This window comes from Nuphar pumila, chromosome 3, assembly GCF_984573655.1.
Source record: "Nuphar pumila chromosome 3, dmNupPumi1.hap1.1, whole genome shotgun sequence".
NCBI lineage: Eukaryota > Viridiplantae > Streptophyta > Magnoliopsida > Nymphaeales > Nymphaeaceae > Nuphar > Nuphar pumila.
In genome coordinates this window covers 32,390,001-32,404,751 of record NC_143251.1, presented here as the reverse complement: position 1 = coordinate 32,404,751, position 14,751 = coordinate 32,390,001, and the positions used below count along the sequence as shown (strand labels likewise).

General features: G+C 36.8%; 1 protein-coding gene and 1 pseudogene across 1 annotated transcript in view; both read right to left on the bottom strand.

Moving 5' to 3' along the window:
- Positions 1–12,533: 12,533 nt before the first annotated feature.
- Positions 12,534–13,964, bottom strand: LOC149842507 (pentatricopeptide repeat-containing protein CRR2, chloroplastic pseudogene; annotated as a pseudogene).
- Positions 13,965–14,117: 153 nt separating this feature from the next.
- The window catches only part of LOC149842506 (uncharacterized), an 18,781-nt gene continuing 18,147 nt past the window's right edge, over positions 14,118–14,751 (bottom strand). Inside the window, exons 5-6 of the mRNA XM_089999243.1 lie at positions 14,704–14,751; positions 14,118–14,443 (exon numbers count right to left, since the gene is read on the bottom strand). The exon at positions 14,704–14,751 is cut by the window's right edge and continues 642 nt beyond it. Of these exons, the coding sequence (XP_089855369.1) occupies positions 14,228–14,443; positions 14,704–14,751 (264 nt within the window). The 3' untranslated portion in view covers positions 14,118–14,227. The remainder of the gene's footprint in view (positions 14,444–14,703) is intronic.

Sequence of the window (14,751 nt, the reverse complement as noted above, 5' to 3'; positions counted from 1 at the left end):
AACAAATAACATGTGTCATACAATATATTCAAATAATTCACATCAAATATTACAATACATTCAAGTCATTCACATCAAGTATTACAATAATTCAAATAATTCATATCAGGTACTGCAATGCATTCAAGTCATTCACATCAAGCATTGCAATGCATTCAAATCATTCGCATCAAGTATTACAATGCATTCAAATAATTCAAATCATTCACATCAAGTATTGCAATAATTCAAATCATTCGTTGCATAAATTACAATACATTCAAATAATTCAAATCATTCACATCAAGTATTGCAATGCATTCAAATCATTCGTATCAAGTATTACAATACATTCAAATAATTCAAATCATTCACATCAAGTATTACAATGCATTCAAATAATTCGTATCAAGTATTACAATATATTCAAATAGAATTTTTAATCATTCACATCAAGTGTTGCAATACAACTCATGCATTTGCATCAAGTATTACAATACATTCAAATAATTCAAATCATTCACATCACGTATTGCAATGCATTTGAATCATTCGTATCAAGTATTACAATACATTCAAATAAAATTTTTAATCATTCACACCAAGTATTGAAATACAACTCATTCATTTGCATCAAGTATTACAATACATTCAAATAATTCAAATCATTCACATCAAGTACTCCAATGCATTTAAATAGAGGTTTGTAGTACACGATTTTGCTCACTAGCTTGAGAATTCTTCCTCGTCACTAGTTTAACTTTTTTCTTCTTCTTCTTCTTCATTGTTTGCCCATCCACTTGGTACATCATTTGGATCACATTCCTCTATGAATGTTTCATCGGCCAATGGAGATATGACATGCATATCATGCGCAACATCGTGACCATAAGCGAAGTCATAAACATCATCTGATTGATAGTAATCGTTGTCTTCAGCTAACTCATTTTCCTGTAACTGATCATACTCAGGGTATAGTTTGGACTTCACCTTGCAAACTGCCCACCATTCATTTCTATCTGACTTTTTTATACTCGGATATGAAGTATAATAAACTTGTTGAGCTTGCGAGGCTAATATGAATGGTTTATATGTTCCAAACCTGGATTTATGATTCACCTCCATAATGTTTGAAGCTTTGTCGAGTCTTGTTACAGTTGGATCAAACCAATGACACTTGAATAAAGTTACCCTGTTATTTATGCTTAAGTAAGTCAACTCCATTATTTCTTCTATAACACCATAGTAATCATGTTCATTTTCACCGTAGTTGCTACCCTTGACACACACACCACTATTTATCGTTGATTTGTTTATACCGTAATCTTTTGTATGGAATCGATAACCATTTACGATGTACCCGTTGTAGCATTGCACAACTTTGGTCGGACCATTTTCTAAATCACATATTCCTTGATCTTTAACATCACCATGGCAGACCTACGCACAGACATAAACAATGATTGTGATCATGATCAATTAAGTAACTTAGTGTTGTTTATAAGTACAAAATTTATGTTAGCTTCTTTACCAACTGTTTCAACCACTCCACAAACTTAGTTTCATGTTCTTTTTGTACTTCTGCATCAGTGAGATGTGAAACTTATCTTTGCAACTCCAGATCAAATCGTCTGCAAACCACAAATACTTATATTACCAAGCCATGTATCCACATATATAACATAAAAGGATTTATAATTGTGTTGCATCTACATATACTTACTCGATGTATGGGTCGATCGTTGAGCAATTAAAAAGAATATATATGTGTGTTGCGTCTTGCTCTCGATCTGTCAATAGCCTTGATCGACAACTACCAAATGCATGCCCAAGTGGTTGAAATATCGACAGCTTGTCAGCTACAGTTACTTGTTCTCCATCATCGTTACGGGGCGGGCATGTGTAATGTGTTGGAATATGAGGTTCGAAGTACATAGATGAGAAATTTGAAATCTCTTCTAAAGTGTACGCCTCACAAATAGAGTCTTCTACTCTTGCTTTATTACGAACCTTTTTTTTAGGTCGAACATTCATCTGACAAGAATATGCATTTCAAATTTTAAATATCTGTCATTAAAGAGACAAATATAAAAAAAAACATATAGCTTTCAAATGGGTACATCTATCGATATTGCATAGAGCCACCAACCCTTAGTTCATATGGCAGATGTATGATCAAATGTTCCATAACATCGAAACATGATGGCGGAAATATCTTTTCTAGCAGACAAACAGTGGTGATGACAAAGTCCTCGAGATTCTTTACATCTGATACTACGACCTTCGATGCACACAATGTTCTGAAAAATCCGCTCAACTCAGACAATACCCCCCATATAGGTTTGTCTAACATATCATTGAATGCTAGAGGTATCAATCGTTGCATAAAGATATGACAATCATGGCTCTTCAACCCATATAACTGTTCATCGTCAATCTTCACAGTCCGAGCAATGTTAGAGACATATCCATCTGGAAATCTCAGTTGTCTCAACCATTGACATACATGTTTTATTTGATTAGGTCCGAGCACGTACTTTGCCTTTGGTTTCAGTACTTTGCCATTATACTCTTTGAGTTCCAATTCTGGTCTTTTACATATTAATTTTAAATCTATACAGGCCTTCGGATTATCCTTCATTTTTCCTTTAACATTCATTATTGTATTAAACACATTATCAAACACATTTTTCTCCACATGCATCATATCTAAATTATGTCGTATCAATAGGGTCGGCCAATACGGTAGTTCCCAAAAAATAGATTTCTTCGTTCAATTGTGATCCTTCCCAAATCCACGGAAGGGTGTAGGACTGCGGGCATCTGTTAATACATCTGGAAAGTATCGCAATCTTCTTAGAATCTCTATGCCAGACAATCTTGAGGATGGACCTTCCGTTTTAGTTGTGTATGCTTTAAACGCATTCTTTTGTCATCGAAATGGATGGTCGCTGGGTAGAAATCGACGATGGCACTCAAACCAGCAAGGCTTCCTTCCATGCCTCAATCTAAAAGCTTTGGAATCCTCCATGCAGTACGGACAAGCCAACCAAATAGCATACCATATGCAGGGAAGTCACTGATTGTCCATAGAACAGCAACCTTCATGTTGAAATTTTGTTTTTTGTGGGCATCATACATGGTAACACCGTCATCCCACAGTACTTTTAGTTCATCAATCAATGGCCTTAAATATACATCAAGATTTTGGCCAGTTGAGGTCGGACCAGGGATCAACAGAGACAAGAAAAGATTTGGACGTTTCATACACAAGCTTGGTGGAAGGTTGTATGTAGTTACAAATACTGGCCAGCATGAGTATGAAGTTGATCTACCCCCAAATGGATTAAATCCATCTGTACATAGACCGAGTCTAACATTTCGCACTTCCATTGCAAAGTTCTGATGAGTATGGTCAAAGTGCTTCCAAGCTTCAGCATCAACAGGATGCGTGATCTTGTTTTCATCGTGTCGAACTTTATTTGCATGCCATCTCATGTGTTTAGTTGTCTTTGAAGACATATACAATCACTGCAATCTAGGAATGATAGAAAAGTAGCGGAGCGACTTGTATGAAACTTCCTTTGATCTCGTGCTACCATTGCCTCTTGTCTTTGGCTTGAACCGAAGATGCCCACATGACGGGCATGATATGTTGTTTTTCTGCTCCTTGAAATACAACATGCAGTGATTTGGACAAACATCAATCTTTTTGTAACCCATACCTAGAGCGTTGACCATAACTTTCGCACGATAGAAATTTTGTGGCAATTTCTCATCTTTGGGCAACATACTCTTCACAATCATGCACAAACGGTCAAAACATGATTGACTCAAATTATACTCGGACTTTAAATTCATTAGTTGAAGAACTGCAGACAAGATAATGTAACTCTCACAACTGTTCTAAAGTGGCTCATCAGCATCTCTAAGTAAATCATAAAATCTACTAGCTGCATCGTTTGGTGATTCTTCATCTATGACAGTTCTTACATCACTAGAACTCATAGCAGAACCCAGTTCTGTTTCTGCGGCATCAAATATCAAATCCGTATATGGATTATCATGCACCACATTCACTTGTGCATCAAAATTGTTTCTAAATTCTTCTCCATGAAATGTTCAGTTCTGATAATCACTCACAAAACCCTTCCTGTATAGGTGATGTCTAACGCTATGAGGTTCTACAAATCGATTATTCTTACAAATTTTGCAGGGATACCTAATCTGACATGTGGGATCCACTGTACTGACACTTATCGTTGCAAATTCAATAAAACTGTCAACACCATCTATATATTCATGTGATAACTCATTGTCCACTATCCTACGGTACATCCATTCACGGTTTGCAGTCATTTTCTTATGATACGAATAATAGCCTAACGAATTAAAAGAGAACAATCAGAATGCTACGATGAAGAACATATCAAATTTATCATGCAATATATGATGTCATACAATAACAAGAATTTTGATGCATGCATTGATAACTTAATATTTTAATGTGCAAACTATTAATGACACGATACAATCATTTGAAACATGCTTTCATTATACAATTTCACATGGAAGTCATAATCAAATTGAAAGTAACTACATGCAAGCATGGATACAATTATATCAAACATTGCAATACATCGTAATCATTCATATCAAACAAATGGCAAACATGTACCTGCAACAAACACACTTCAATATCTCACTAACTACTATCATGCCTAGCATGGAGTCTGTACTCCAAAAATAAGAACACTTCAATATTCATACATTAAAGTCATGCTCAGCATGATCTCCGAACTCCAACAAAGCAACCCTAAGAATCAACAACTGAGTGAGTGTGTGAACAATAAAGTGTTACATCTAATAAATTAAATAACATGTGATACGCTTGCATCACTTACTCACCATGGGTATTTACCCGATTTGTATTGTTTTTGACACTTACTTACCACATGTGGCTGAGCACGAGCTGGTTCCGTTGAAAAATCTGCACAAAAAAACACTGTTTTAAAATGAAGTCACCACGAAGAAAAAAAATTGTTCTGGCAAGAGGTCGACTCCTCTGCTGTTCCGACAGGGGGTCGGCCCCCTTACAGAACATAGGGAGTTAAACCCCTTACGGAATGTATGGAGTTAACTGACCCCCTATTCGGGCAGGGGGTTGACCACCAGCCTTTCCGCCAGTGAGTCGACCCCTGCCGGAACAACAGGGGGTCGCCCCCCTGCCTGAGCAGGCAGAGGGTTGACCCCCTGCCTGTTCCGGCAGGTGGTTAAACCCCCTGCCGGAAAGACAGGGGGTTAACCCCCTGCCGGGGTCGACCCCCTGCTGTTCCGGCACGGGGTTTAACCCCTGCCGGAAATGGCAGGGGGTTAACCCCTTGCCGGAAAACGCAGAGGGTTAACCCCCTGCCGGAACAGCAGGGGGTCGACCCCTTGCCAAAAAATGTAGGGGGGGGCGTCCTTTACCTTTCTCCGGGCGGCGGGGCCTGCAGACGGTGGGACCGGCGGACGGCAAGAGCGGTGAACGGCGGGAGCAGCGAAAGAAGAAAAGGAAAAGCTATCTGGGATTAGGATGTAATCCGTCGCTAAGCCCACGTAAATCAAATTTACGAAACCAGCGACGGACTATCCTCCGTCGCCAAGTCCATCGCTAAGTAGTGACGGACTAGAGTTTGTCGCAAGAGTCGTCGGTAAATCGTGCGGTCGTAACGACAAAATAGTATGTCGCAAAATCCGTCGCTAAATAGCGACGGACTATATTCCGTCGCTTGTTTCGTATGCTTCATGGATTATAGCGATGAATGTTTGTCGGTCGTTAAGCCATCGCTAACTAGCGACAGAAATATTCCGTCGCTAACAACGTGTTTTCTTGTAGTGTCATGCCACTCACTATCTTATTTCACATTGATTCTGAATCCTCCTTGAGACACCAATCAACTTCCTTAACAACCTGCTCTACAAACATTCCTTGTTTAGCTTCTTTCAGCGCCTATCACTTAATTCTAGGATCTATCTTATGTCTATCCCTTTTGCGACATTGTCTAATTCTAAGATCTAAAATTAAGACTCTATGTTGTGTAGCTACATTTTCTTCCGGTATAACCTTACAATCAATGCAACAACCCCTATCTCTCTTTCTAAGTAGGAAAAAATCTATCTGACTCGTATTAACCCCACTTTTAAATGTTACTAGGTGAGACTCCCTCTTTTTAAACCAAGTGTTTGCTAAGATCATATCATAGGACAAACCAAAATCTAAAATCCTTTCTCCACTTTCGTTTCTTTCTCCTATACCATAGCCTCCATGGATACTCTCAAATCCATCCCTAGTAATGCCTACATGTCCAATAAGGTCACCGCCGATGAAAAGATTTTGTCCATAAGATATCCCTTGTACTACTCCATCTAAATCTTCCCAAATTGACGCTTAATGGAATCATCTAAACCTACTTGAGGTGCATAAACACTAATAATATTAATAATATCCGTACCTAATACTAATTTAATAAGTAAAATCCTATCACCCTTCCTACAGACCTCAACTACATTATCTATGAACTCACGACTAATAACAATCCTTACTCCATTCCTATTCCTATTTATTCATGTATACCAAATCTTATATCCCCAAGGTTCTAGCACTTTTGCTTTCTCACCTACCCATTTGGTCTCTTGTAGACATAAAATATCAATCTTTCTCCTACACATAACATCTACTAACTCTACCAACTTACCAGTTAAAGACCCTATGTTCCAAGTGGCTAACCTAATTTTATGGTCTTGAACTATCTTCTTTACCCCCACCCGTCCAACAAAGTGAGGGAATCCTTGCCTATTTGACACCACACTCGGGCGTCAGTGTGATGCGCTGCTTCTGGACGACGACCTAGCAACCCTTGCCCATTTTTCACTGCCTCCGGGCCTATAGAGTACAACGCGTCGCTCAGTAGGGAATGCCCCAACGAAATTCTCATATTGGTTCATATTCATAGGGTGTGACTAAGTTTTTGTGTTGGCTGTCACTGGCCTACCGCAACCCTCCTCCTTTATCCGGGCTTGGGACTGGCAATATATATAATTTTAGCACTTCTCTTCAAACTTATGGTGTGATCACCACAAGTTTTTCAATTAAAAAGTGAAATTGGGGAGAATGAAGTGCTTTTGTAAATAAAACAGCTAGCAAAACTTCGATGCTATGTATAACATGATGATAGTCCTTTTAAGATACTCTTCACAAATATAGTGACTATTCATCTCAATATGATTTGTTCATTCATGAAATGTATGATTGTCAGTGATGTAGATCACACTTTTATTGTCACATCCTAACATTGAGGGTGAATGCATATAAACCTACATGTCTTCTAACAATCTTCTCAACCACACAATTTCAAATGTCATGGTAGTTATGATATGATACTCAACTTCAATTGATGATAGAAATACTTTATATTGCTTATTGTATTTTTAGAATACCAGCAAGTCATTTATAAACACATAAAAACTCATAATTGAGAATTTATCATTGGAGTCGCTTTCCCCGTTAGAATCAATATATGTAATTAATTCAAGTGAAGAGGAGAAAGATAACAAAAGTCTTTTAGAAATAAAATTTTGTAAATATCTAATAATCTGCATAACAACACTCATCTACAGTTGTATGAGAATATTGAAATTGGCTCACTGTATGCACTGCATGGGAAATGTCAGATCAGGTAATTGTTATATAAGTAAGGGCATCAATCATTTGTCGATAAGGAGTGTCATCATCTATTTTTATTTCTGCATTAATTACTTCAAGAGTGCCCACTATTTTTTCATTTATAATTCTAAATATTTCAATAATCTCAGTGGAAAAATTGGATTGAGTTAGTAAATATCCATGCGTAGAGTATGTTATCTCAATCCCTAAAAAATATCTAAAAAAACCTATATCTGTCATTCAAAACTTTATTTTAAAATATTTTAATATAACTAACTCTCTGTTTGTCTCATCCAGTAATAATCATGTCATCAACATAGAGAAAAAGAATAGCAATACTTGCATCAATTTTTTTAACAAACATAGCAATGTTAGTGTTGCAAGATTTAAAACCAACTTTAACCATAATTAAACTAAACTATCAAATCATGCCTTAGGAGCCTCTTTCAAGTCATATAAAACCTTTTTTAAATAAAGAACCTTTTCCTCTAGAATTTCATATCCTAATAGTGGATTCATGTATACTCTTTCTTTCAACTCGTTATTTAAAAATACATTTTTGACATCAAGCTTCAAAACATTACACCTCATGAAAAAGTTTATAAAATTTGTTGAGGAGTATATGCACTAGATCTTCGATATACAATTCTATTTAGTTTCAAATACTTTTTTAAATCATTTGACATAAATTCTTTCCATGAATTGGAGAGAAAAATAGCTATATTAGACAAAAATAAAATTTTGACTATGTTATGAGAACTAAAAATTTTAAATACTTTATTTTTGTGCCTAAGAAAATAAATTCATATGTATCGAGAATGGTCATCAACAAATATCATATAATAAGCAAAACCATCCTTAGATACAATAGGTGTTGATCCATATACATTTGAATGTATTAATTCAAAGTAATTTAGTAGCAGAAATGGTTCTCTCTGTAAAGAGAGGCCTTTATTTGTTCAAGAATTCAATTAACGCAATAAAAATTTTTATTACAAAATTTTTTCAAATGAAGTACATTGGATAATTTAGATATGCAATGATGATGTAGCCTTTGATGCCACACATAATATTCAAATCTTGTACATTGTAACAAAAAGTATTTTTAAGAATAATCGATGCATCATTGTAGTAAATGTCTCCCTCTCTATTGCTTTCCATAATCTGCATATCAGACTGGGGATTTTGCACCAAACATTGGTCTGATAAAAATGAGATTCTACAATCATGATCGATTATTTGAGAAATATAAAAAATATCTAAATTGAATTTTGAAACAAATCTAAATTTTTGCATAAAAAAATAAAGATGTTTTTAAATCATTAATCCCTTTTATGTTAAGAGAAAAACCATTGATAGTAAAAATATTAGATACACTTGAATTATTCTATATTCAAAGATAAATGAATTATTGAGGGTCATATGAAAAGATGCACTAGAATCCAAAACCCCAAAAATCTTACTTGGAGGAAAAGAAGAGATTGTATCACTCAAGATAAAAGAAAATCTCTTAATAAGCTGTTGTAGGGCCTCAACTAATTGGGTTAATGACATCGTTCTAATGGATTTTAAATTTTCATTGATTTCACTTTTATCATCATGTGATACATCTACACTCGTTATTCACCCATTCTTTCATTTGAATTTGAGGTAATAAGGCTTGATGTGCCTCAATTCTCCATAATTATGACATATAATCTTTTTCCTTCCTTTATCACAATGTTGCCTCCCAAATTTAAATTTTGTGAAATGAAGAGACTTATAAGTGTTAGTGTTTGCTCCAGGTCTTGAAATGACCAACACATTGTCTTTGAATTCTTTAGGCTCGTACATGGTCATCAATCTTGTCTCTTTTATACATACTTCGACCAATACTTCATGTATAGGTGAAAGCTCTTCTTTCTTAAGATGAGTGATAGTGACCCCCATTTGTTCAAATTCGGGTTTAAGACCCTTTATAAATTGAAAAAAAAATACTTTTCAAGGATTTAATTTCTCCTTAAAAGAGCATCATTTGGTATATCCCAAATATGCTCCAATTTTGCCATTTGTTTTCAAAGTATTTAGAAAGTTCCATGGTACTCTAATACTCTTGTCATCTTGTTTACAATTATAGATCTTATCTAGCAACTTTTCACTTGTGTGCAAATCTCATTTGGTTATAGGTTTGCTTGATGAAGGTCCAAACATCGTTCACTCTTTCAAATTCTAAAATATTTTTGTATGGTTCCTCACACATGCTCCTTATGAAAAGATAACACTTTTGCATGACCCAGTTCTCATGCCTTAAGAGTTTTTTTTTATAGTCTAAGAGAGTATTTTCTCTCTTATTCCCTTTAAGGGTCTCCTCTTTAGTATCATTATTTTCTTCCACAATAACCTTAGTAAGAATACAGAGTAAAACCACCACCAAAGTGCCACGACTCCTTTTTCACTGGAATTTTCTTTACTTTGGTGGTCTAGATGTTTTATTGGTCCCATCAACTTTGATAAAAACAATGGTTATAACTTCATTGTCCATAGAAGCAAAGAAAAAACAAGAGAAGATAAGGAGATGTCAATACAAAAAGTTGAAGATTTATGGCATGCTTCACGAAACAATGAACCGATACTCTTCCAATTTTCACGGTCCACCATGCTATCTTTAAATACAAGTTACAATCCAAGAACACCAATGCTATGGTACCATGTAATGAAAAAAAAATGATACAATAAAATACCTCTTATAGGCTTACAAGAACATAAACTAACAAAAACACTTATGGGATGCATGAAAAAACATTGATTTACAAGAGGGGAGAACACCCCTGTATATACACAAAGTGGGCTGGGATCTCTCCAATGGCTAAAAATAGAGCCATTAGGTAGATCCCAATGACTCTTTGGGCACTTTACAATAATGCCCATAAACAAAAAAAACAAAATACAAAAAAACAAAATAAAAAAGTAAAAATACTGTTGTACCCCTAAAGAGTACAACCTATTACATAATAGTGAAAAAACAAAAATACCTATTACATGGATTATAATATAACATTATGATATATATATATATATATATATATATATATATATATATATATATATATATATATTATATATATATATATGTGCATATTTAATAAGTATATATAATTATATATATACTTATATGTACAGTTTTAACATGGATTTGCAATAAAAGGGTTGAAATGCCTCGTTCGCACAGTAATTCTTATATTTTTAGTTACTATTACATATATAAGTAGAGAGAGAGAGAAGGGTTTAACATCAAACACCCAATCCATTGAACACACGACACCTTTTTATCCTCTGTAGCAAAAACGCCACTAAAGAGCTGTGTGTGGGGGGTGGGCTTTAGCAGTGTTTTTCATGTGCCTCTAAAGCCCCTAGACCTTTAACGGCGCTTTCACTTGCCACTAAAGTTTTTTTTAACTTGCATGTGACCTTGATTGTGCACGAGATCAACGGTCATGCACGTCCAATTTTGTTGAACGAGAAGGGTGTTTGAGGTTACCTCTCTCTCTCTCTCTCTCTCTCTCTCTATATATATATATATATATATATATATATATTGCCCTGATGGCAAGGAACCTGTCCAGGGTGTGGCTTCCCTGCTTGGATGGTAAACCTTGGGTGAGGACCTTGGCTCCCTAACGTTATATTCCATCACCACCGCACATATGGCTTGATGAAGGGGTGTCTGAGCTCAACTTTTACATGTGGGGATTGAATATATAACCAGAGATCGGTTTATATACAATATGACCGTAACTGCTCTCACTAGGATTCGTCATGGTTGACAACACGGGAAGTTGAACACAAGAAAGCTCAAACAATCGCCCCTATCTCTAGCCAAGTGAGCCGGCCCATGATGGGCTACTTAGACATATATTGCTAATTACATATTATAGTTAATTATAATGCAAATGAATGCTATTTTCATGGTATGATGAATTTTTTGATCAAATTCCAACAAATCTAGAACCAACTGTTGTACTTTTTTTTTAGAACTTGAGATGTGAGATCACAAGTGCAGAAAGTAAAAGCCCTAAATATGAGCACGCTAGATCAGAACTTGAGCCTGCATTGGTTTGGGACTGACATGGAAAGGCATAACTATATACCAGAGGAGATGAGATTGGTTATGCATAACATGCACATCTTTTATATAGTTCTGTGGCAAATTCTTTTGCTTGACTATATTGTCTCAACACCAAGTGTACTGAGAGCACCGCTATCAATAGAGTTGGCTAATGAAAGGAAGGGACTTAAGCCTACTTGTTGAGGATCATGGCGTTCAGCAGGGAACTAAGAAGTGCAGTACCAGTGGAATTCTTTTCACACAAATTGGAGTTTCCAATGTTGGGTGATTCTTCCAATTATGGCATCGATCAAAAGCAGTGAGACAAAACCCATGGGCAAAAGATATCAAGGCTCTGTACGGTTACCTTGAATCAGAGGTGCATTGCAGTTTTCCCAACACCTGAAGATAGTACATTGCAGTTTTCTTAGCACCCTGTGCTATTTGTGAGCAATGATCCCGTAAAAACATTGCATTAGGTTGGAGTTGGCAACCCCAACACCACATTTCAACACCATTAACAGAAGAATGTTTTTGACAGTTTAACACCAAATTTTGGTAAAATCATAGTTTCAGAACACATGAAAACAATGTCCCTACTGAAATGCAAGACTCAAAAAGAGCCTAAAAGAGGACAGGTTCACAATCTTTTCTTGTAGACAACACGCCCAAATGTGCAAGATTTTGTCAAAAAATTGCATCATATTTATGGTCATGACATAGAGCACAAATATTCCACTCCTTCATGTTCAAGGCCAGCACATATCATGATTCCCTCATATTTTGCTCCAACCATCCCAACATGATGTAGACGTGAATGGATAGAGGATGAGTCTCATCGCCGGAGCCAAAAGCATGGGTCCTGTGCTCAACCTCAATCATGCTACACCCTAATGGTTTCTTTACTCTGCCTTCCCTCATCACCCTCCTCACTTTTGCAGCATCCTCCCATCTTTCACCAGCAGCATAGATATTTGCTAAAAGGACGTAACGACCGGCATCCTTGCCATCAAGGACAAACAGGTGCTTTGCTGCTGCTTCTGCTAGATCTAAGCTATTATGTATTCTACATGCACCAAGCAAGGCTCCCCACACTTCACGCCCTGGCTCAAATGGCATGCTTCTGATAAAGCTCATGGCCTCTTCAAGTTTCCCAGCTCGGCCCAGTACATCAACCATGCATGCATAATGCTTCTCAGTTGGTAGAATCCCAAAGTCGTAATGCATGCTATGGAAGTACTGCCATCCTTTCTCCAAGTACCCTGCATGACTACATGCAGATAGCACATACACAAATGTGATCCTGTCTGGACCCACACCCGTTTCAAGCATCTGAGAGAACATCTCCAGAGCATCTACCACACGCCCGTGCAAGCCATAACTGCCAATGATTGAGTTCCATAACACAACATTCCTCTCCAGTATCATATCAAACACTCGTCGAGCAACTTGAATGCGACCACACTTGGAATACATCCTGACCAATGCACTACCCAAGACTATGTCCACCTCCATTTGATTCTTAATCAGATATGAGTGAATCCACAACCCCTGCTGCAGTGTTGCCAATTGACCACAAGCAGGAAGGACGGACACCAAGGTAACTGAGTCAGGTTTTTGGTTGAACTCCTTCAGCATTCTGTGAAACAATATCAAAGCCTCTTCCCCACAATCATTTTGAGTGTAGCCCACAATCATGGAGTTCCAACTGATTATATCTCTCACAAGAATCTTATCAAACACTTTTCGAGCCGCTTCAATCTCACCACACCTAGCAAATGCCGCAATAAGGCTGTTGCTGATAAAAACATTATCCTCCATCCCAGCTTTAAAAATATTACTATGGATCTCTTTGGCTCTTTTACCATCACCCATTGCAGCACAAGCCTTGAGTACAAAAGGAAATGTATATACATTTGGCTTAAAACATCTCTGCATCTGCTCAAACACTCTGACAGCTTCCTCATAAGGACCCATCATAGCATAACCCTGGATCATAACATTCCACAGAAGAACATCCCTCTCTTTCACACATTCAAAGATCAGGCGACTATCGTCCATACTAGCTCCATTGTCTATATACAAACTTACCAACTTTGCGGCAAGACGGTGATTCTGCTGGTAACCACTGGTTATGATCAGTGCATGAACTGCCTTCAACTGCTGAATATCCCTACAACTTTGTAACTGGCGCATGCACTCAAAGGAGTTCATACAATAGGATACACTCCTGTCATAAAAAACCCTACTCAAAAATCTCATATAAGCACATCTAACTTCAACAATAAGCTGAAATGAGTTCCTAGAAAGCAACATACTTTAAAGAAAGAAAATCAACTGCAGGCAGCCTTCACCAGAAACAGATTCATTTGGATTTATTGTGCAATAAAAAACTTATGTACAATTTTGTTTATTTGTTTCTATATGTTTGATGATGGCTGGACTTCTATATGCTTAAATTAGCTAACTACGCAGTCACCCAGGCCATTCTCAGCATCAGCATCATCAGATGAACCATCTCCATCTGTGAAACTCATTGTATACTCAGTTTCCAGATTATCCTCATCTTCACCACCATTAAGCTGCCTCTCCGCATTTGCACTTGATAAGATATGCATCATTAAATCATTGGGGGAAATGAAACGGGACCAGTGGCTCCTCCGGTCAGACTTCACCTAAGCAGAAGGCAAGAACCATGTATCAGTCAACACCATAATAAAAATCTTATAACAAGCTTAACCACTAATGTTTTAAGAAATGAAAATACGCAAAGTATGATATATAGGTCATCAACATTTTCACGCCATAACATTGAGATTTCTATTGTCTACCGTATTGGATTTCTCAAGCCCACGAACATCTAAGCCAAAAACCAATTAACAGAAACAAGGGAAGCAACATCACAGTTTTATAAACAGCCTGATAGATAACAAACCTCATCAATATTTGTAGGCAGCGGGACAGGCTCAGTTGCTTTTGGGGT